Source organism: Amblyomma maculatum, chromosome 11 (assembly GCF_055883805.1).
Source record: "Amblyomma maculatum isolate TAMU_Amacu chromosome 11, ASM5588380v1, whole genome shotgun sequence".
Classification (NCBI taxonomy): Eukaryota; Metazoa; Arthropoda; class Arachnida; order Ixodida; family Ixodidae; genus Amblyomma; species Amblyomma maculatum.
Window position 1 is genome coordinate 125476587 of NC_139354.1, and position 24823 is coordinate 125501409.

Here is a 24823-nt window from a genome sequence, read left to right on the forward strand (position 1 = left end):
AGAAAGACCCAGTCTATAATACATAACCTCTCAACACTATTAAATAGGTACCGTTATATTACTACGCCCACGCTAAACCCTTTGAGGAACCAATTTTTTAACATGTAAGATTGAAAACTGCATGAGCAATGTTGTTCTACTCTGTTGTATTCTGTTGTAATGTTGTAATCTTTGTTGGTCTTATGCAATACATTTGTTGAAGTTGTTTAGTCCATCTTACATTCTAATGCTCTTGTTTTTTATACCCTGTTGCTTTTTCTTTAACTTACATATGTGATGTGCTGTTTTAAATACTCTATAACTGACAACTGTCTGCTCTTTCAAGTAGTATCAGCTGTTATGTATTTGGAATCAGATGTTATGTATATTTTATCTGTAATCTGTTCTATATACTGTATATCTTGGTTTCTGAACGCCTGTGTAGCGCACGTGTAAACACGTAGGTTTTCGATGTTTCTTTTTTAAGTGTTTTCGCGCTCGCCACGCCCTACCTTGACTTTTTTTATTATGGTCACCTGGGCCTCCTCAAGCTGCCTCGCGCAGAGTTCTGCCCAGGTGCTCCAATCAGCAACCAGATGGTGAAAATAAACGATTTGATTTGATTTGATTGAAATAATCTTAAGATTGTTATTCGACTAGCGTCACCTCGCCTTTTAATATAGCAATCTGTACCGAAACTATGTGCAACAAAATCTCAAATTATTTGAGTAGCCGATTCCTGTTCACATTTTGTTGTCAATCCGTAGAAGCTGTTGTGTGTCAATTGAAGCACTTTATCTTCTGCCCACTATACGGATTACCTAGTTTACTACATCAACGGCAGAATACGGGATAGCCAGATTAGAAAGTGACAAATATGTATTTAGCGCTTCGTATCGACTCCCTGACGGTCATTTTAACAAGTATCTTCATGTGCTTGAATCTGTTTTCGATCATCTGTCGAGAAAGCAGCAAATTTTATATTGCATGGTGATTATGAATGTTGACATGTAGTACAAATTCAAGATGCCAAAATTATGTCAGTGAGCTGCTTGATTCCTTCGGCTTTGAAAATCTTGTCACTGCAACAACGCGTGTAACTAAACAAAGATCTTCAATGCTTTATCTATTCATTATCATTCTTGCTAAGATATGCATACACGCCAGAACCGTGATCTCTAACTCAAGCGATCGTTCACCTGTATTTCCTGTTTACGATGTAAACACACAACAGGCGATACCGAACTGGGCTGCTCATACTGCCGACGCATTTACCTTGGAACTTTCCATACTTTCATTGAGCGATTCTGTACACTAACTTCGGATATTCCAGTACTAACAGATGCCAATGCCGCATACGACACATTCCTTGAAAAGTTCAATCTGATGTATAAGTATTGTTTTCAACATATATATTGTAACGTGCTAAGGTTCGTACGCGAAGAGGACGAGAACAGGGTGGAAGTGAAGCGGAAGAAGCGGAATCTGGTGAGCCTTGGACTTTCGGTTTCGCCAGCTGAGAATAAAAGCCTGGTTACGTGCTCAGATGGTAATAGTTTAGTGGAGGTGTTGGTAGAAATTTCAGTATCGAGCCCATGAAAATTGTTGGGCCAGAGGCGGTAGACTTACGGGGGCATGCCCCGTCGACGAACAGTAGAGAGATGTATGTCCGGTCATTTTACAGCTGTGGTGCACAGGTGGCGGGCGCCACCGGCCAGCGGTGAAGTGAGTACCAGCTTAATAATGGCGGGAATAGTAACCAGGCCTGCGTTGCTAGCGAACGACTCCATATATGCCGGTGGTCCTTCGTCCCAAGCGCTGCTGTGAAGAGAGAGTGCCATACTGTCGAAGTGGTCGAAGTTAGGTGCAGTGCGAGCTGAAGTGCAAACAGCACATGGGGTCACGGGCTCAGGCTATAGAGCGCAACCTTCATGCTGAGCTCCATCTCGGAAAAAAATATATCGTGGGTTCGAAGCAGTTCCTCTCAGACAATCCACCGTATCAAGGCAGTCATTGATTCGGGTGCACCAACATTTACACTTTCCACGGAGGTGACATTGGCCAGTCGGCCCGAATTAGGTGCGATACGATATAACTTAAGGGTTTCAAAAGTACGGCAGTGCCTGATAACGTCAGCGAGGGAGATCAAATGATCTTTGCTGATAAGGAATGTATATAGATCTTCAGCGATGTCTTTCAGCAAATGCCCAACTTTATCTTTTTCCGACATTCGTGGGCTCACCACTTTACAAAGCTTCCAAATTTCCTCAATGTATGTTTGAGAGGTTCTTTGTATTCTACGGGCTGCCTTGTTCCGTGGCTTAAACGAGGATACGGTTCAAAATATACGACCAGACCGGCCACTTTAGCAACGAATAATTCTATCTGCGCACATGGACGGGACGAGAGTATAACGACGGCTTTACTCAAAATTGACAAGAGTCACCAGTTCGCTGCGTAAGTAGGGAAGTCCGTGTAGACGCTCCGTTGGTCAAGCTTTGTAGTGTCGCTGACGGAAGGCCTCAGCGAAAGGCTAGGCCACCGGACGGAGCCCAGTCGAGGCACGAGGCCTCGAGTTACCGTACCACGGCCGATGAGTCAGGTCTCCCCGACGTGTCTGGGTCCAGCACGGCGCCGAACGCGCGTGCCACTGAAGAGCTGCCTTTGCCGCAGCGGCGCTGAGATGAATCTGTGGTACTCGCGGGTCTGATCACCTTGTAGAGTAGGAAGAACAGGACAGGATACGGCCGGCAGACCCCAGGTCTAGATCCTAGGGTCAGGCCTGCCAGAACCCGCACCGCTCAGAGCTCCGTGGACAGCAGATCGGCTCCGCTGCTCGCCTGTTCTCCCGTGCTTCGCGCTCCTCGAGCCAACCTCCACGTTTTTCTCTTCTTTATTCTTTCTCCGAACGTGTTTTCTGTCTTCGTGTTTTCTCAGAGAAAAGACGGTTGGTTTTTCCCCACTCACACACATGTTCTTTACAATGTTGTACAAGTCTATCCAGGTACTTGGGCTCGCTGGAGCAACGTTTGCTCGGCGCATTTCTTCTTTGTAGCTCCATCTCCGAAGCACATTTTTTTTTCTTCTATGAAACGGTCCCAGTTAGTTAGGATGCCTTCTTGGTTGTCGAATAAGATTAGAGGGGAAGATTCCAAAATAAATAACTCAGTGTCACAGTGGGGTCACATCCATTGTACCGGCTCACCCGTTTGTAATGTGCGAGGCACTCATCGACATCCTCGTCGGATTTCCCACTTAAGTTGCGAGGCTTGCGATGATACTACCAATTGTTCATCGTTAGTGGCGTGCGCTGGGCGTTGCCTCCTTGAGCCATATTCAAGAGCAGCGGAGGTGAACCAGTGAGTCGGCGGCTGCCTCGAAGGTGAGAGGAATCCGTCTTGGGCTAACCCGCATGCTCCACCAAACTGTTGCGTACTGAGTACGCAGGAAGGAAGGAAAACCTTTATTTAGCCCTATATTACTTGGCGGTTTTTGAGACGTCTTCAGAGATGTCTGCTTGTTGAATCTACAAGAGTCTTCTCCGTCGACCTCGTACAATTCTGTACAGTGGTCGGTTGCCCTCAGTCAAGGGCTCCGCTGGCTACTGCCGCCCGTTGGGCTCGCTGTACCAGGCCTTGCTGGTCTTCGCAGCGGTCGTTGGACAACAGAATCTCCCATTGCTCCGCGCTCGGGTTTCGAATTTAGGGACCACATCTATGTTTTGACAGGCCCATGTGATGTGATATAGTATTGGTTTTTCATCGCACCACGGACATCTGTCAGCGTATATGGTAGGGTGCATTTTGTTTAGTATGTGTAGGTTTGGGTATGAACCCGTCTGTAATGGCCTCCATATGACAGCTTCCTCTCCGGTGAGAAAACTGTGCGGTTGGGGATATCGCATTCTTCTTCCTCTATAGTTTTCTAGTATGGCCGAGTATGCCTTGGGTGCTGGCAAAAGTTCACCGTACTTGTCGGATGCCCGGAAAGTAGTGTAAGCTCGAGCTATCCTGTCGGCCTCTTGGTTCCCTGCCACCCCCCCGTGCCCCGGCACCCACATAATTTTGTGTCTGTTTTTGTTTGTGTCGTGGGTTTTAATTCTGTCGCTCACTTCAAGGAGTATACGGAGCAGATAGGCTTTTATTCTCATCTGGAGAAACAGAGAATTCAAGGCTCACCAGATTCCGCTCCTTCCCCTTTACTTCTACCTCTTCGCTTCCGAACCTTAGCATGTTGCACTTCCCCCGTCGATTTTGTGTTAATTATCATCGTCTTAATGCTGTGACAAAAAAGACGTGTATCCACTTGCACGCATCGACGATGCCATCGACTTCCTTCACGCAGATTCACACTTCTTGATAGATAACCCAAGGTTATTTTCAATGTTTATTCATTTAGCCTCTCTCATGGTGTAGCGATTCTAAATAGAGCCATGTGACTACTGTACTAAACTTCCGTGGGTATAATGTTTAGTATGTTCGATTTATAGAGTATAACGTCCAAAAATCGACTTCGCCCGTTAGAGACGCCGTAGTGGAGGGCTTCAAAATTTCGACCACCTGGGGTTCCTTAGCGGGCACTTATACCGCACAGTACACTTTTATGTTTACTAGTAAAATTATAACATGTTCCAGAATGAAATTTTGCGTTATCTGCAATTGCTGTGGGTGGACACCTCTATCGTACCGTATGAGATCAGAGGAAGGCGGGAATGAAAGAAGAGGGAACGAGGCTGTCATTATGAAGGTTCCGGAAGATAGCTGCGGCCCGCAAAATTAGCTGCCAATGTCCGCACTGTGCCATGAATTACCCACCAATTATGATGCCCACTGAGGCCACTCTTATTTGAGTTAGCACCAGCCCGTCATGGCAGCTGAGTGGTTAACATGCCCATCTACTAAACAGGTCGACTAGTAGCTGCTGCATTGTTAGATATAAAGGGAGCTTACGACAACGTCCTCCATGAAGCTATTCTTGATGGACTTGACGACGTGGGAGTTGGTGGCCGGCTGTACTTGTGAATTGTAAGCTATCTCAGCGGCCGCTCTGTTTACATGACTACGCCTGAAGGAGATACTCCCCACTTTCAGGTCGGTCGTGGAGTTCCACAGGGAGGAGTTCTCAGCCCAACTTTATTTAACGTTGCGCTAATTGGCCTGGTGAGTGAACTGCCAACTAACATCCACATAAGTGCATATGCTGACGACATCTGCATCTGGGCCTCTGGTTCGACGCGACCACAACTACGTGCGAGACTGCAACGAGCTGTGTCATCAACATCGATGCACTTACAGCGTCAAGGTTTATTTTTAGCGGCAGAAAAGTGTGCAGTGATCGCGTTTACGGGAAAATGTGTCAGCCGCTACCCGATTACCCTTCATGGAGTCGTAATACCATACGTCTCCAGGCACAGATTCTTGGGAGTAATTATTGACCACCAACTATCTTGGTCGAAACATATTGCTATGGTGAAGAAGAGGCTAATTAATTTTTGCCATGTACTTCGTTACATAGCTGGCATCAAATGGGGTCCAACTGAGCGCTCCTTAATACGGCTTTACGAGGCTCTGTTTGTTGGCTACATCCAGTACAGTCTCCCAGTACTCTCTAGTATGAGCATTTCCTGCTTGCAGACTTTAGAGAGCGTACAAGCGCAGGCACTGAAAATATGCCTTGGACTGCCCAGATGCACCTCTAACAAAGGCACAATTGAAGAGGCACACGCTCGCCCAATGTCCATATACTTGTCACACGAACCACTTCGTGTATATTTACGAGCACTTACAAGGCACCGTTTTCGCCCACTCAGCAAGATTCTGGATGAGAGGCAGGACTGCAGTTTTACAAGTGCACTGCACTTCCATCAGTCGCAAGTACCGACAGGATATGCCCTCCCATATCGTCCCACCCAACCAATATGGACGATGGATAAACCTTTGGTGCACCTTCGTGTTCCCGGAATACTAAAGAAATCAATGGTACCAATTAGTGGACTCAAACAACTTACTCTGGCACACATCTGGTCAGAATATCCCATTTATATTCACGTATACACCGATGGATCTGTGTCAGCACAGGCATCCGCTGCAGCTGTGCTCAAACCAGCTCAGAAAACGACTCTGCATTTCCTTTTGGGACATACCTCTACATCAACCGCTGCCGAACTTGTAGCCATTCGGGAATCTATTCGCTATATATGTGGGGAACCACCTCAAAAATGGTGTATATTCACGGACTCGAAGACTGCATTACAAATTTTGGAAAACTTCTTACGCCACACTGCCTATCAGTCCCTGGCACTAAACATTATGGAGCTCATCACATCTGCCCAGCTGCAAGGCCACATGATAATGTTTCAATGGATTCCTGCCCCCTGCGGCCTCCATGGGAATGAACAGGCCGATGTTGAAGCGAAAAGCGCACTCATCAGTGACTTCCAAACAGCTGTGCGTTTTTCAAGAGCGGATACGACGTGTCTTCTAAAGAGTTATATGAATATTGCTACAGCAGCTTACTGGGCTCAACCAGACACCCGACACATCCGTCTAAGAAGGCTCGATCGAACATTTAAATTTAATGTTCCGCGTGATATTCCGCGTCATAAGACATGCTTGATACATCGACTTCGTTTAAACGTGGCTTTCACGCGCAAGTACTTACATTTAATTGGACAGATGGACTCACCGGAATGTTCAACTTGTAGCATCCCAGAGACTGTGGACCATTATTGGTGTGCCCAGAGTATGCGAACGAAAGAAATGTGCTAGCTGCTTCCTTGAAGCGTTTAGACAAGGGGCCTCTGTCGGAGGAACTGCTGCTGGGCGCTTGGCAGGACAAAGGGAAGGGCGTCCAGGCAGTGCGCGCTCTTTGCCGTTATTTGAGCGCCAGCGGACTTGATTCACGTTTGTAAAGCAAGCTGCTGTGTCTGTATATATATTTCATATGCCTTCTCTCACATCGTCACTCATCATGACCTTCTTTCTTCTCTCCTTCCCCTTCCCCAGTGCAGAGTAGCAGGCCAGATTTGAATTATTCCGGCCAACCTCTCTGCCTTTTCCTTTCAAAAAATCCATCTATCTATCTAATACTAAACAGGTGTATCAGTGGTGAACCTTGACGGCCGTCGGCTGCGTTTCGATGGCCGAGAAAGAGAGGGGGTTCTTACACTGTCCTTTGTTGTGTCAGAGCTCTTGGTTGAAATTACTCCGTAACCGTCCCCCCCCCCCCCCCCCCCCCGTCAAATCTTTGTGTTTTGCTTTAACTCCCACCTTTCTTTTTTACAACACACTTCAGGTAGCCAGTGATAAATGTGACTGATGCGGCACATTTTTTTTTATTGTGAATCATTTTGTATTTATAATTTTAAACAACCTAAGAAGGCATCCTTATGGAGGCTCCAAAGTACGAAAGCGGGTGCTGACGATGTGATGTCACAACCGGTTAATGATTCCCAAGGGAATTAAAGATTGCGATATCACATACAATGAGATCACAGAATCTTACAAACTAGTTCGAAAGTATACCCTCCCCCAGATCGGCCTCTCACTAACAATGAAGCACGCATCTGGAAGCGATTACAAGCCGATGACTACATCTGCCCTGTCTGGGTTTTCTTAACACAGACCGGGGAGGAAGAAGATTCTAAATGTAAAAATTGCAGCCAAAAAGGCACGCTAGATCGTATAATATGTCAATGCACCGATTCCCCAGGCGCCGGCATTAACATTGATAGTAGAGAAGCCTGGAAGGTTTGGCTGCGGAGCGGAGATCCCCCCTTCAGCGGCACGCGACCCGCCTGGCGGCTGAGGCCGTGAAGAGTGTTTGTAACCACACCCAGAATGCGTACTCCCCTGATGGGGCTGGAACAGATGGATCACCGCCGCTTGCGGCGGGGGCTGGCCTGCTACAGATTTTTTGTCTGTTGCGGGCCGTCGTTGTGGGCCGTCCAGGACGAATGAAGCGGCTGGGCTAAAGCCAAAAGGACGCCCAGTTGTGGATGTGTCGGGAAGTGACCGGAAAGTCCGATGTTGCAAGGAGATATATCACATAGCAACATGGAATGTAAGCTCTATGACGCAAGGTAAACTGGATGTCGTCAAGCGAGAAATGGACAGATTGAACATTGATATCTTGGGTATCAGCGAGCTCAAGTGGACCCGAATGGGAGAATTTAACTCCGGCGACCATTATGTATTTTATTGTGGGCGCGAATCCAAGAGAAGGAATGGGGTCGCTCTCATAGTAAACAGAAGAATGGGCAAAGTACTGCTAGGGTACAACCCCAAAAACGACCGAATGATTTCACTTCGGATCCAAGGTCACCCTTTCAACATAACAGTTATCCAAGTCTATGCACCGACCACTACTGCTGAAGAAGCTGACGTTGAGAGATTTTATGCGGACCTACAATGCCTTTTAGACCGCACCCCATCATCAGACGTCATTTTTCTCATAAGACACTGGAATGCTAAGGTCCGGAGTGAAGAAATATACGGAATTATAGGCAAGTTCTGTCTTGGCGAGCCAAATGAAGGTGGGCAGAGGCTAGTAGAGTTTTGTCAAGAAAACAACCTGACCATAGCGAATACTCATTTTCAATAGCACAAGAGGCGCCTGTACACATGGACTTCACCGGACGGTCTGTACAGGAATCAGATCGATTGTATTCTTTGCCGGCAGAGAAGTAACAACAAGGCCTGGGGCCGATTGTAGCACCGATCATCAGCTTCTTGTTGCCAAAATTAAGCTTCGATTGAGGAAAACGCAGAAAACTAGAAGGCCTTTCAGGTATGATCTGGATCAAATTCCATTAGAATATGCAGTGGAAGTGAGGAATCGATTTCAAGAATTAGATCTAGAAGACACAGAGCCCGAAGAGGTGTGGACTGATGTTCGTGATATAATACAAGAAGTTGCTACTAAGGTAGTGCCAAAGCAAAATAAATGCAAGAAAGCAAACTGGTTATCTGAAGAGGCTTTGCAAATAGCTGAGGAAAGGAGGATTGCAAAAGTTATGGGGGAAGCCAGAAACTGCAGGTTGAGTTAACCAACTCAACTCTACTCAACCTGCAGTTTCTGGCTTCAAGGTGAAATTATCCCACTCAATGGCCATGGCGAAACCTGTTGTAGAAGAGTTTTCGCTCTAAACTAAAGGCTATTCAAAACCTTCAGCATAACTGGGTAACCCACGTTGAAGATATGCGAATTCATCTTTATCAGTAATTTTGTATCGCCAGGTTTCTTATCATTACCTTCTTATCACACCTTCTCTTTTCACTAATTTCTTAATGATTCATTATACTAATTTCATAAGCAATTATTTTATTCACTAGTTTCTGTATCACTACATTTGTTACCATAAATTTGTTATTAATAAATTTCTTGCTAGAACCCCGGGTGGTCGAAAATTCTGAAGCCCTCCACTGCGGCGTCTCCATAATAATAATAATAATTGGCTCACAGGAGGGGAAAGGCGGAGTATCTGACACACTTGTTTCTCTGCACACCTGAACCACGCCGTAAGGGAAGAGAGAAAGATAGGAGTGAAAGTGGATAGGGAGAAAGAGAAGCCGTAGTGGAAGGCTACAGAATAGTTTCGACCACCTGGGGATCTTCAACGTGTGCAGACATCGCACAGCACGCGGATGCCTCTTCGTTTCGCCTCCATCGAAACTAAGCCGCCGTGGTCGGGATCGAACCCGGGTACTCTGGCACAGTAATCGAGCGTCTTACCACTGCACCACCCCGGCTTTTTTTTTGTCAAGTTAAAATTCCTTCAGCTCGCATAGTGGTTCGACTGTGGTTGAGATCCAGACTGGCACAGTGGTCTTCAATTTGTGCATTTCAACCAATGCGTGTATACTCTCGCGAAAGTAGAGCCTTGCAGGGCGGGCGTCAGGGTCACAGTTAAAACCCGTCATTCTGGACCACATTAGACTGTGCAGGCCTATTAGCATAGCCGTATCAAGTGGAATTCCATCTTTATTTTCAGTTGGCAGGAATCTAATCCCGTATGAGTCTAATGGTAATTCTTTTTTAAAATGTCGTTGCAGCACATCCCAAAAATAGACGCCCTCCCAACAGTGAACAAATACATGGTCTATTATCTCTGGCTGTTTACATATTAAGCAAAGTGAACCCCATGGCAGATAAAAGCCCTTGCTTTCAAAAAACGTTTGTACCGATAATGTCCCTGTATGTAACTTAAAGAAAAACGTCTTTACCCCAGGAAAAACTGGCATTATTTTGACACGCTTCAGTACGTCTTGACCTAGACGGCCGCTATACAAGGTTCTGTACACAGGAACAAAGACGTCGTCACAAACAGCTTTATACAGGTTCTTCTTTTTCACTGAACTTAAGTATTCTGTCGGGAAGCGAGCTGACAGAATTCGAACACTGCTGACAACCTCTTTGAAAAAATAGAAAGACGCCCTGGCATGCTTTCCGTGGCAACAACGAAATTGGGCAACGCCCGCGCGAGCCTCACTTGGCACACAGTGCGCAAAAAGGGGTCGGTAACGTCGCGAAAGAAAATAAATCTGTTTACAAGCTGGCGCACGAATACGTGAGCAGGCCCGAGACCTCCGTCTTTAATTGGCCGGAACACGTTATCCCGACTACATCTTTCCCAGCTTGATGCCCATACAAACACAGCAAAGATTCGGTGTAGCTTTTGAACACTCAACCTAGAACATTGAAGTGCTTGAATGACGTACCACACCTTGGCAATAAAAAATAGATTGCATACAGTGGTTCGTGCAAAGATAGACAGCGGCACTCCTTTCCACTTCTCAGCCTTCTCCCGTATTTCCTGAACTTGGGCGCACCAAAATGGCTTGCTCTCTGCATAGAATTCTAGAGGTACGCCCAAATACTTCACGGGTGTTGTAAATGCATGTAACGTTGGCAAAAAAGTCAGGCGTTGATGTCCACGCCCCGTGCCAGAAGCCAAGACACTTTCCCCAGTTTACTGGACTTCCTGTGGTCACACTAAAATCTTTCACAACTTCAACTGCGGCGCAAATACTTTCTTTGTTCGCACTGCCACATCATCAGCGTACGCCAAAAGTTTGACCTCACACATGTACTGTTGAAAGCCCTGAACAGATGGATTTTGCATAATAGTGGCATAAAGTTTAGATATAAATGCAGAATAGAAGAGGGCTGAGGGGACAACCCTGACGTACCGAACGCCGCAAATTTATAGGTTCCCCTAGTACTTTATTAACAATCAATCGCGTTGTGCAGTTTCGGTATGCCAGGGCTACGCCCTCTCTTATAATGGAACCAACATTGATATGAAACAATGCATATGTGGAACACAGTCAAACGCCTTTTCTAGGTCGAGCTGAAGAAGCGCGACCGTCGCGCGAACAACGTCACAACGTTCCATATGCATATTTGTTGTAATGGACCGGCTCTTTATACCATACGTCTGGTGGGAGCCAACGATATGTTTTATCACTGTCTGTAGCCTGGCTGCCAGAACTTTTATCAGTATTTTGTAATCCACATTTGTTAAAGAAATAGGCCTATATGACGTCACAAATTTTAGTTTCTCTGTTTGGTTTCACTTAGGAATTAACACTGTGTGTGAGGATGCGAACGAAGGAGGGAGTGCACCAAGTTCATACATAGCCTTCGTTGAATACTGCAGCTAACAATGGGGCCAGATCTAACTTGAATGCTTTATAAAAGGCTGCGGTCAAACCATCCGGCCCAGGCGGTTTTCCTGGGTTCAGATTATCAATGGCGCTTACAACCTCGTCCTCGGAAATTGGCTGCTCTAACTTTTCTTTTGTGGTGGCATCCAGTCGTGGCAAGGAGGAACGAACACCTGCTTAAACGTCTCCAACTTCATGTCAGCGGGCTCTGGGTCTTGAAAAAGCGCAGTCTCATCGAAATGACATAACCGAAGTAGAATGGAACGGAAGCCTCGTGACAGATAAGAACGACATTGCACGTGCGTTCTTCGACTATTATCAGGAGATGTTTGCTTTACTGCACCACCCCGGCGGGACGACATATCCATAGCCTAAATCAATTTTGGACGTACCTCATACACCAAATCAAAGCAATTATCTTATCTTTGATTTATTTCTCACGTTTCCTTGTCAATATGTTCATTATCAGCTTGTTTGTCGTTACGGCATACCAATGGTTTCTCTCTGCTACATACTAATACAACAGACTAAATTGTTTTTCTGCGACATAGTAATGATTTTTCGTTACAACACACTACTTGACCGCACTAAGGATCGCATGCAGAATCGTGGGTTCACTTTTTGCGTCCAGTTTTTGCGTGCGCGGTTTGGCCTCAGAAACGTAGCCTAATGTATTCGCAACGATAGAGCGAATTTGTCACCCTTAAAGTTGTAACCAAGGCATGCCCCGCGCATGCCCCGCGCATGCCCCGCGCGCACGCACTCCGTGAGGGGCATTTGTTGTCGAGTGGATGCCTAGAAAAGGCGTTTTAGCGTATGTATTAGTAACGTGTGTTTCTGATGGTGACTAACGTTGCAGTAATAATAATTTAAATATTTAAAACGTTTAAAAAGAATACAAAAGAACTGGGACAAAAAAGGCGGGTTTATAGTCGCTATTCCTTCTACTTTTGTGATAAAGTATTGGCGTACACATCAAATTTTTATAAAATGTAGAAGGACCCGAATGTACAAACCCAAAATAAGACGGTTGTGATTACTGATCTCGAGCCGGGCATCCTGAAGAGTGAAGTTGAATGGGCCTTAGCCAGCCTTGCTAAGAACAAAGCTAGCGGAATTGATGGCATTCCAGCTGAGTTGCTTCAAAACCGCAACCATGACGCTGTTAACATTCTGCATACATTATGTCAGAAGATTTAGACAACCCTGCAGTGGCCACAGGATTGGAGGAGGTCAGTTTACATCCCCATTCCAAAGAAAGGCAGTGCCAAAGATTGTTCCAACTACCGCACGATCGCGCTTATTTCGCATGCTATAGCAAGGTAATGTTGAAAATCCTCCAAGGTAGGCTGCAGCAGTATGTGGATCGGGAGCTTCCGGACGTGCAAGCTGGGTTTCGCAAGGGCAGAGAAACTAGAGACCAAATTGCCAACCTTCGCTGGACCATGGAAAAAGCAAGAGAGTTCCAGAAACCCATCTACTTCTGCTTTATTGATTATGCGAAAGCGTTCGACTGCGCAGGTCACAGCAGATTGTGGCAAGCTCTCTAAGAGACGGGAGTTCCAATTCACCTCATCTGTCTCCTCAGGAACCTGTATGAAGGGCACGAGGCCACCGTCAGAACTGGGCATGGTCTTACTGATTGGTTTCCGATTGAGAAAGGAGTGAGGCAAGGCTGCATACTGTCGCCCTGCCTGCTTAACCTATATGCAGAGTGTACCATAAGGAAGGCCGGTCTGGACGAGTCTTCAGCTGGAGTGAAGATTTCTGGAAAACCTATCAACAACCTTAGATTTGCGGATGATACCACTTTAATGGCAGAAAGTGAAATAGAACTCAAGAGACTTCTGATGCGCGTACAAGAAGAGAGTGAGAAGTTTGGGCTTAAACTGAACATTAAAAAGACAAAGATCATGGCGCCTTGTCCTATCAAGTCCTGGAGCATCAAGGGACAAGAAGTGGAAGCTGTGACAGATTTTCTCTTCTTGGACTCCAAGATTACTTCGGAAGGAGACTGCAGCCATGAAATTAGGAGATGCCTGCTTCTGGGAAAGAGAGCAACGGTTAGCCTTGACCGCCTAGTAAAGAGCAGAGACATTAGTCTGCCAACCAAGATCCGTATAACTCGTGCTATGGGCTTTCCAGTTGTGATGTATAGATGCGAAAGCTGGACTGTGAAAAAAGCTGACCGCCGAAGAATTGACGCGTTTGCATTGTGGTGCTGGCGAAGACTCTTGAGAGTTCCTTGGACTGCCAGAAGATCAAATCAGTCGATATTGTCGACCATAAACCCTGACTGCTCATTGGAGGGTCAAATTCTAAAGTTAAAGCTCAGCTACTTTGGTCATCTGATGAGAAGAGAGGAGTCATGGCATCGTCGAGGCACTGCAGATGAAGTTATGTGATGTTAGGAAGATAGTGAGAGACCGGAAAGCGTGGCGTGACATGGTCCATAGGGTCACGAAGAGTCGGACATGACTGAACGACTGAACTGAATTGTTGCGCGCATATCTATACCCTTATCTGTCACACAACCAACGCAGTAAATTATTTGTTTTCTCTGAATTAGTGATTTTGGAATTGTTAAGTGTACGAAGTTTATTCTTGACGTTACTTCTCTAGGTTAGTTACGTTTGTTTCTCTAATTGCAGCTTTGTAAGTAAATCATATTTCAATGCGCAAGAAATAATTTTATCATTAATTGCATTTAAGAATTCTTAAGGTCTACTTTTACTAACGAGATGTGCTCCTCAAGGGTTCAACGCTTTAGTCTGCGCGGGACGAACACCACGTATATGAAAAGAGAACGTCACAGTATGCTGTACCATGAAAAATTGTTTTTATGCTCTCATCGTATGAGGCCGACTCTGCAGCTTTGTTAAGTAAACTGCCTGAGCTCATTAATAATGCACATTTCCATGGTTGAACGAGGTAGTTTATGCATGTTTCGATTTTGTTGAAAATAGGGCGGCTTTTTTGTCAGGAAGCTTGGATTAGTCGTTGTGACATCCGCCAAAAGGTATGATTGTGGACTCACTCAGCTTGTAAACCGGCCTGCACACTCCTTTTCTGCATAGTCCAGGTGCATCAATGCGCTTTCGGCGCGTGTTTACTGGCTGCAAATAATAAAGTTTGTATTATTATTTTGAAAGTCTTAAACTTGCAAACAATTTATTTTTTTCGCTTCAAATTTCTGAGCATAACATTTGCTCACATGCTCTCATATCATATTTTCTTTGATTGTGCACAATTTTTTAAACCTATCAGCAGCGTTTGTTTTACCAGTGGAATGAAGATTTATTCGTCGGCCTGCTCGATAGTGTTCTGAATTCTAGGTAAATGATAATGAAGTAGAAAATATATGTATATTTTTGTTTGATTGGGCGCATGGCATAATATTGAGGGTTCCAATTAAAAAAATGACAGTCATGCTTCACAATTGAAAAGAGCAGCGTTTCTGTTGTAGAGAAATGTGCTTTAAGCTAATATAGGTCCAACAGAGGCTGCATCGAAGCAAGACTATTAAATCTAATGCTACCGTATTTACAGAACCATTATCTGAAAACGAATAGTATTGTCGGTCCAGTTAGACATTCTAAAGGTGTTATTGATATTGTGCGAATTGTGCGCTAAAAAACCTTATTACTATCCATTGAGGCAATAGGTACCCAAAACGGAGTGCCAAAAGAAAAAGGAGTAATAACGCGCTCAAAAGGCAGGCTCTCTTTGGACGGTAATTTGAGGCGCCTTTTAAAATACCAGTAACCCTGGTGTTACATTCAAATCGCGCTAATCGTCAGACTTGCCTATCGTGAAATGGAGACGCGCAGTCTTTATGTAGTCGGTAAAACATTTACTTTATGAAGATATTAAGCTCTACTTGTAATACATACTCAGCAAAGATCTTTTAACTACCTCCTTGGTGTTTCACTTCATCATCCTGCCTCTGCTACCTCCTCCTCCTCTTGAGTTATAGTGCATAGAGCGCTGCAAAAATGTACAGGTTATGGAAATAAAGAAATTCACTCACTATGCAAACTGTATTTTCAGGATAACTCCCACGCTTGTAAACGCATGAGTATTCGAGTGCAGGTGCGTAGCCCTTCTGAAAGAAAAGGAAACCGGGTGGTTATTTAGTATCCGCTTATAAATGAATTGCGTGGAAGCGTTAACGGATGCCGTATGTGACTCTTCTTTCGAGTCGTACATTCCGTATTGCGACTCGACTATTGATAAATACTTTATTTCTGCCTCGACTATATTACACTCGCTCATTGCTGGCAATCGTAAACTACAGCATTTGGTTAAAGGTTTGGTCAAAGCAAGCCGTGTGAATTTGCCTGTGTGCCTTGGACTAGTATTCCCATCTAATCCAGCATTCAAACTAAAATGACCCTCTCGAATTGTCATTTCTTGCCAGCTAAGCGTCGTCCTGAGGATGTCGTGATGGCACAATTTCTACCTATTATTCTCAGTGTTCCGTCATTTGGCATAATAAACTTACATTGGAGAGAAGATTGCAGATGAACTTTTGTCCATCACTAACTCCGAAATTTCAGACGCATGTTCTCTTTTTTTGTTTTGTTTTTATGAAAGTAACTTTTATGGTACTGTAATAACAGATAATTAAACCGCGGAGAAGAGGCTATATGGCAAGAAATGAGAATAAAGTGATTTGAAGGGATTTATAAGGGGTAAAAAGCTCCTTCAAGTTATCTGTGGTCTTATTCTTCTGGCTTTCATAACTGTATAAGTTGTTGACGGGAGAGCGGTATGGGACAGGCACTGGCTGACCCTGATGTACTACCCATTATTCTCTTCTGCCCACTCTTCTCTACGAAGGGGGTGCTGATGTATTCAGAGGAGATGGTAGAGGAAAAGCACATCTCCGCTTTGGGGAGGTTGTCTGCTGAATTGACGAAGGAATCTTTGTGGAATTAGAGCTGATGTTTCTATGTACCACTAACGCAAAAAAGCGACGTTTGTTACATGTAATACAAAATACGGCCAAGCTTGTTTGTTTTCCAGGAGATGTTTTAAAGGTTTTGGGAGGGCAATACGTCATTTCTGGGAGGAAACAGTCTTTAAGTTTTAGGAAAAATTATCAATCCCCTTGGTCTGCTTTATATTCAGGTTTAGCAGCAGCTGCGAGTAGGCGAGATCAACATTGGTGTTTTGACAGCTGTCTTACATAAAGCCTTGTGCTGCAGCATATATTCAGCGAGGGGATAAATAGAATATTGATGTAGCTATTATAGTTTACGTTTTCTCGGTGACTTCGTTGTGCAGAGGAGGAAGATCCCTGTCAGCGTGCCTGTGAACCTGCTCAGTATTGTGCACGCAGTGATGTAGTGCAAGTAATAATTGATAGTTTGGCAACCTGATGCACTGGCCAGCGGCGAAAGCCAATATGATAGGATTTTATGAATATCCGCTTATTTTGCTGGTACAGAACTCCGGTACAGTTTTATTTATATCTGGACCAGAGCCGAGGCTCTGGCGAAGGCCAGAACGTTCACTGAGCCTGCTTGGGCCATAAGGCCTGCAGTATTTTGAAATAAATAAATAAATATATAAGTAAATAAATAAATAAATAAATAAATAAATAAATAAATAAATAAATAAATAAATAAATAAATAAATAAATATTGATCGTAGACACCGCGAACATTCACGTTCAATTTTAAATATTTTACTGAGTGCCTAAGGGTGAGATACTTTTACACGTCTTAAGCACCATGTTGAAAAGGAATTTCTGTTTTTTTATTTTTACTCAACAACATTAGGCGCCTAAACGCTGTGCTTGAAGCGTAACACCGCTTGTAATTTAAACACTTTGCGAGTATAATATATTTTTAAAAGAGAGCGGTACATAGGAAATTGGTTTTCAAAAGTAAGCAATCAGGCCGACCATAACAATCGGCCCGACACGTTTGTGTTGATTTGGGCCACGAGAGCGATGCGGATTAAACAGCGATGTGCTTAAATCAAACGTTCTGCAGTAACAACCTGTACTGTATAGAAATTTCATAAGAGAATTTAGTCCTAACTTCGAGCTAACATTAGTCTGCAAAGACGGAAACAGCGTCTTGCAGATAAGCGCGAGAGTGCTTAGAGTCGTTATGACAAGAGGACCAGAAAGCCGGAGATGATGGAAAGGTCTCATATGATCGCTGGCATGCTCTGCTGGCGTAGAGCAATGACGAACCTAGTTCGACCATGTGGAAATCAGGCATCCTCCAGGAGCCTTAATGAACATCATGCAGTGCATAGAACATTGCACGAGCCGAAAACTACGTTTTATGTCAAATTTTGTTCAATCAGACCTTTATGCATTCATCCAGCCCTACCAAATTTCGTGGTATCTGTTACGAGCAGCACAAAAAAAAAGTCGCATGCAGTTTATTTCACACTGTAGAAAGAATAGTGGTGTGTTTTGTGCCAATATTTGTTAGACAACAATTCTGGATAGCCTTAAAGAAGCTTGCGCGCAGGGCTCTGAGGCATTCATTTGTGACCTGCAAATAGTATTTAATTAAATTTCAATCCGCAAGTTGGCTCGTGTTCGCGCTTCGTGTGCATGAAGTACGGCACATGAACTAAACATTAAGCCGCACAACGACGAGAGAAGAATTAGAATGTTGGAGGCGCTTATTCTAAAGCGATAAGTCTAACTTTGCAACATCGAATCTCCGCATTGCGATGCGGCGCCTTTGAACTTGACGCCTTGTTGACGCGGTTCTGGCCAGTATAAGCGGGGGAGCCAGATGAAGCCAGAAACACCCCTCCGCTTTTCCTCCTCACCGTCAGCCTCCCCATGGGTCGATGAGATAGTCCACACTGCCACTACCTGTCTGTGTGTGCACGAGTAAGTGGGTTTGCCCGCGCGTGTAATCAGTACCATGGTGTCATCCTAATGCATACGCCATCGGCGCAAAATTTGCACGTATTCGAAAGGTCATCGACGCTGCAGAGTCAAACTCTCGTTGGAGGAATTGCGCATATCACTGGTAAGGGGTGCGTCCTAAACATGCTGAATAGGCTTAATGCCTTAGCTAGTTGGCACAAAATAATAAATTTGAAGCTTAAAAATTACTGTCCAGGAAGGTTTACCTAGTAAACAAAACCAATTCTATTTTTTCTTGTAATTGTATAGACTATTGCTCTTGTTTCTGTAAATTGCATACTTTAGCTGCTATTGAGTACGTGGATAAGTCGTGTTTTGTTTTTACATATTTTAGCAATTAGGAGATTGTTCCACTCTCTGAATACATTTCGCTGTTTGGAATGTGAATTAAACTTTCAACGCAATCAGCATTCCAGTTGAGTATGCAACATATTGAATAAAATTGGATCATTTGTTACACATATACTTAAGGAGCGGCCTTGCTATTGCGTGATGTTTCGTTATGTACAGTATGCGTTCGAATAAGGGCCGCATGTGTTCATTCTGCTCTCCCGCCAGGTTCTGCAGCCATTAAGGTGCTCGTATGCTGTATCCGATCACCCAATGACAGGGGGGAGGGGAATGGAATCCCGGCCGCGGCGGCCGCTTTTCGATGGCGGCAAAACGCAACGAGCCTGTGTATTGTGTTTCTTCAGTGCACGTTAACGGACCCAAACTGGTTGCATTAGCATCGAGTGAGATGTTTTCTTTAGTGCATGAAAGTAATGTTTTCAGACCCGCTTGAATAGATATCGAAGTATACTTTGATTTTTATTTTGAGGATTCTTCTTTTTGTCCCTCAGTGCATAATTACTCATTTGCTGCATCCATACCGGATTACAATGCCGTTGCACTGAAGCGGAGTACTGACATGCAAAAGATCTAACGAAACATCACGGCGTCAAAATAATGTGAACAAGTATTTAGGAATAGAAATCATGGTTGTAAGTTTTGAATGAGCAAATGCCAATTAACGAACGAACTTGCGAATCAGAGCCGTAATTACGTCAAGCCAAAAAAGTAAATTTAAAAGGATTTCACCTCGCTACGCAGGGATAACTCATACGAAGGCACGCACCTGAATAGACGCGCCGTAGCTGCGTCGGAGCCTACCGCCACTTGAAGCCCTTGTATGTGTTTTCTCGTTTGTATAGCGCAAAGGTATAGCCCGCAAAAGATGGCGAAAAAAATTAGGGGGACGATTACGCTTCGTCATAAGAGTAATAATTAGGCGTATTTTACAATGTCTTTATTCCTTTAATTTGTTTTATTTTCTTGTTTATGTCATATCTGTCCATATTGTTATTAGTTTAACATCAATAGACATCCTTAACACACTGTTAAAATGTGATGCGTACCACTACACGTTCGCTAGGCGCCTTGGGACACGCTTGGTACCACCAATCTTCGTTGAACTGTTTTGATTCAGTATCATCCACAACCAATGTATTTCAGAATTTCGACATCACAAACAGGGAGTTCGTTTTCTGGCGTAAGCGGATGATGTTGCTGTTATGTACTCCAATTATGAAAACATTTTGGATGTTAGAAAAGTTCAAGCTTTCTGCCAAGCAAGTGGTACTGCGGCCAATTGGTCATCGTGAATGGTCCCGGACTACCAGTTCCTTCGACAATGTATCGTGGACAACATGTGCACCAAATTTTTTAGGTGTTACTCATGAATATTACGATGACATTGGACCTTACTGGCGAAATAAGGCTGCTGCATTTCAAGGAACAGCTGCAGGATTTAGGGCATTAAATCCCTTTGAGCGTGCCACAGTTTGCAATATTTTCTTAGCCAGCTTGTTCTCGTACGTGATGCAAGTGTGACACCGTTCACGTCTAAATGTGTAAAGGTTGTAAAGCGAGTTAGGGGCGTTTTTGTGGTTCTTCGCTTGGGAAGGAAGTCGAGACAACCTGTTTCGCATCGTACGCACTGGAGGTCATGGTTTATGCCGCATATTTATGCGGTGGTTCTTTGACTCTGTATTTTCGTTAGGGATGCTGAGGACCTCTTTTTATGTGTGTTTCAGTTGAAACTTGACAGAGTTTAACCTGCATTTATGTTGCGTGCCACTTCACCCAAGAACATATTCGCAGGTATATGAGATGTTTTACAAGCTCGTCATTTTGTTGCTGCACTTTCTGCCTACGCAAGAAACTTAGAAGAGATGCGTGGGACCTATGGCTCTGTCTGCCATTGAGTGGTGTGTCCACCATGTACAGCGCAGGCATGGGTCACGATCTTCTAAAGCGAGTTGAAAAAGGGACGTCATTCCTGCAGCCAAAACACTCTTTTTGAGACTGCATAGCGCTAATTTAACTGCTAAAGCATGGTTTCAAGAGAAAATAATTTTTGCACTATGATGAGACCACTGGCTACTACAAAAAAAAATTAACTATTGACCTCGTTTTCTTTTTTTCTGGCACGACCTCCAAAGACTCTTAAGAAAGATTTTTCGCGTAACCGTCACGGTATCATGTATCTTCCTATTAATGAGAATGGTATTCAATATATTCACTTATTGGCAGTGGGCCTGCGTAGTATATAAAAACAGCGTCACAAATATCTTGAGGAATACTTTATTTGAAAATTATCAAACTTCTAGACCCCGCACCTCCTTTGCTCTAACAAACTGACAAATTGAAGACATTGAATGATGTTTAATCATGTTACCTTAGTCAAATACGGCTGAGCTGGTTGTTTATATGTTGTATACCTGAGTGCAATTAAAAATAAAAAAGTCCCTTCGTTGCCAGTGCGTTTCGTGTCCGTCTAGCATACTGAGGACCTTGGTTCGAGGCCTAGGAGACAAATTTTTTTACTTGAACTACTTCTAAATTTGGAAACCCTCAGTTAGAGGAAACAGCACACCAATTTAGTCTTCATATCAACTCATCATATAGCTTCATTTTGAATGTAGTGTGCTTAAAATTTGTTGCATGAGGTCATGTGCTGTTGACGTCATAACCTTGTCTACTCATCGGGATTTTGGCACACGAATATTTCTGACAAGTGGTGCCAGCCACGACGCCGTCAGCTTTTTGCCCGAGTGAGCTGCATACCTTTTCGCGCAATAAACACACTTTATGGTCATGGAGGGGAGGGGTTTGTGAACAGGGGCTCTGACTCCTTAGCTGTTGTGGATACGCGTGATGCTGCATATATGGAGGGTGCTTCTTGGTCCGTTGTGCACGCACTCGTAGAGGTGATCATGTCAGCATCGGCTCACTTTTGTAGTGCGCCTACGGCCCCTGCGCTTGCCTTGGTTAGCCTTCGGCTGTCGAAATATTAGGCCCCTTTTTAACAGCCGATTTGTCTCTCTGTTGTCTCCGCCGAACGGCATTGACGAAAGTTTAGAGTTACTTAATTGGTCCTTTTCTCCTCAATATCGGGCGGCCTGCGCCGTGGGCATCTGCTGTACATAACTGCCGACGACGGAGGTCCCAACCACGTAGGACGAACATGTAAGCGCCAGGCCGCTTCTCTCACGTGTTGCGCCTTTCGAATCAGCGCATTGCTTTTTCCCGGAAGCTCCAAACAGGAAAGTGCCAGGCACTTCACTAAAAATAAAATGCAACAAAAAGTCAGCCAATAAAGCTTGACGAGCATACACCGTAGTACGCAAACAAAAAATTAAATTTTGGTAAAATTGTTTTATGGGTTAAAATTACTTATTGTAAGCGCTTAATACATCGTTTGCATCCTTCGCGCCGTCATTTCTACGCTGAATAAGTTTACTTCGGTATCGGCGGGCCGTAATTTGGTTGTTTCAAATGTAGCATCGAGCAATTTCTTCCTCCTGACTGGTTATCTCTCAGCGAGTTAAACAGCGATTGTTGCTGAGAGGTGTGTCTGAACGTATTCTAAAGGTGAGATACCGTCCCTGAAGCCAGGAAAACATTACGGTTAAGGTGTAGAGTTGGCATACCGTAACCTCGTGGCTGTGTTCATGGGTAGTTTGGAGGCTATTAAGAATCGAACATACCTCATTATTGAACCTGAAGCGGAACCCACCCCTGGAAAGCTGTTAGCAATGTAGCTGCATGTTGTGAATTAAAAAAATGCATTCAGTGGATTCGTACACATATTTGAGTCTTGAGATTAGTGGTTTTTTATTGCGCCACAGTAGAGACTGTAATTAAAGGTTTAAATATGCTCTTATTTGTTTTGACAATATTTCCGCCATTTCTATTAAAGATGGCGCGACGAAAGCAACAGCCATGATCAGCGTATTACTGCAAGCAATTTAATTCCAGCTAACTATTTTTGCATATGCATTATAGTTTATGAACTGCATTGTATACTAAAAAATCATATGACTTTATTGAGCAAAGTGGTTTGTTGGGCGGGAAGGTTGGACTTAATGTTAAAACAGCGCTAGCAACACGGACAGACAGCAAGGCAAATATGTCAGTGCAATGTGTGTTTGTCTTCCTATCTGTCCGTGTTTCTAGCGCTGTTTTAACGAAAAGTTATTATTGACTTGCTTTATGTTGCATTTTATTTTTACTGACGCACCTGGTACTTCCGTTGCTGCTGTTTTCGTGCAGTGGCATTACGCTTCAAATCACCGAAAAGCCGTTACTACTAAAAAATACGCCACAAAAGGTGCCGGTTTTAATTCCTGTTGTAGTACATAGAGTGTCCAAGCTTAACAAGACCTCAGAAAAAGTTTTGCGTACCGTGGGTTTTCAGTTGGTGTGTTCAGTTGGAAATTTGAATGGCGCTATGAAACGCAATCGCACTAGGTGTGGCTAACCATTCCTTTATTTGCAAGAAATTTCATCCCATTGACTGATTTCTTTTATTTTCTTGGTTGGCATGAATATTGTTATTGGATACGAGTGCGGCTGCACATTAATATTCGTTTGCTGTGTTTCTATCCATTTGATTCGGCGCGGTACAAGCAGTTATTGTCCTGTTGATCAAGCCGACGTAAAGAAAGGGTTCAAAACTGAAACTTGCTTGAGGCGTCCATGTGCTGTGCGTTGTCATACCACCACCACCATCACCAGTGCACGTTAATGATACCCTGGTGCTCGAAATTACTCCGCAGCCCTCCACTACGGCTCCAGTTTCTTTCTATTCCCTTTCACTCCCACCTTCCTCCATTCGCTTACGGCACGGTTCACGTGTCCATAGAAAGAAGTGTGACAGAGACTGCGCCTTTCCCTCTCTGTGAACTAATAATTAATTATTTTATCAATGAGGTCGCGAGACCTCCACGTAAACGGTTGAACGCACGATATGAGAATGTTTGTTTTCTCTTGTATAGTGAAGTCTCAACACCGCTAGGGGGCCAGATGGAGCGGACGCGCTCCACATGACCTCCTGCTTCGACGCCGTATTTTACCCTGAAAACATCAACGTTACAGAAAGTGGGATACTCCATCGGCTTCCACTAATCAAGCTGAATCTGCTGATAACAGATTTTCATCTGTAAGTCCAGATTTCACCACCTTCTGGCCGTTCGCAGATCCGAAGTGGAGAACGCCGCGCTAAGCCTAGCAGCTTCGGGTCATCGGCCCGACGAAACGCTGCTCAAGCTCACGCGGGAGCCTCCAAGGATGGCTGCTGACAACGCAGCGGCATCGACCGGAGCCACGACACCGACTCAAGAGACAGAACACGAAGAGAACGCTACCAACGACTCACAGAAGGCACTCGACAACGGAGGATGGTTCGTCGCAAAATACCACAAATCGAGGCTGACTGCCGTTCCGGAGACCGGGACCGAAGCGGCAGGCAAACCACCACCGAGCCAGCCCAAACAAAAGGAAAATCTTAATCGCAAGGGCAAACTACCTCCACTGCCGAAAGCAGACTTCAAAATCATTATTAGACCAAAGAATGGGCTCGACATCAGCCAGCTGAGCACGCATCAGATGACCCAGGCTATAACTAAAGCATGTGGACACCCGGACATCTGCAACGAAAGCAGCCTACTTATACGGCTGCACAACGGATCTAACATCGCCATAATCAGCACGCCAAGCAAGGAGACTGCCAACGTTGTACAGAACATTCCGAGACTACGCTTCGGTGCAAAAGACTACGCTGTGACGGCTTACGTTGCCGCGCCGGACAATTCATGCAAAGGAGTGATCCACGGACTGGATGTCGGTACAACACCTACCGAATTGCTGTCCCATCTTAGGGTACGCACCCAAGGAGTGAAAATCCTTTATGCACGAATGCTTGGAAAATCACAAAGCGCCGTCATAA

At 44.5% G+C, this 24823-nt stretch overlaps 1 protein-coding gene across 1 annotated transcript in view; it reads right to left on the reverse strand.

Annotated features, from left to right (window-relative positions):
* Positions 1 to 24823, reverse strand: part of LOC146174908 (uncharacterized) — a 66912-nt gene that overhangs the window by 26142 nt on the left and 15947 nt on the right. Inside the window, exons 3-4 of the mRNA XM_084583271.1 lie at positions 15676 to 15750; positions 14683 to 14761 (exon numbers count right to left, since the gene is read on the reverse strand). Coding sequence (XP_084439397.1) covers positions 14683 to 14761; positions 15676 to 15750 — 154 coding nt within the window. The remainder of the gene's footprint in view (positions 1 to 14682; positions 14762 to 15675; positions 15751 to 24823) is intronic.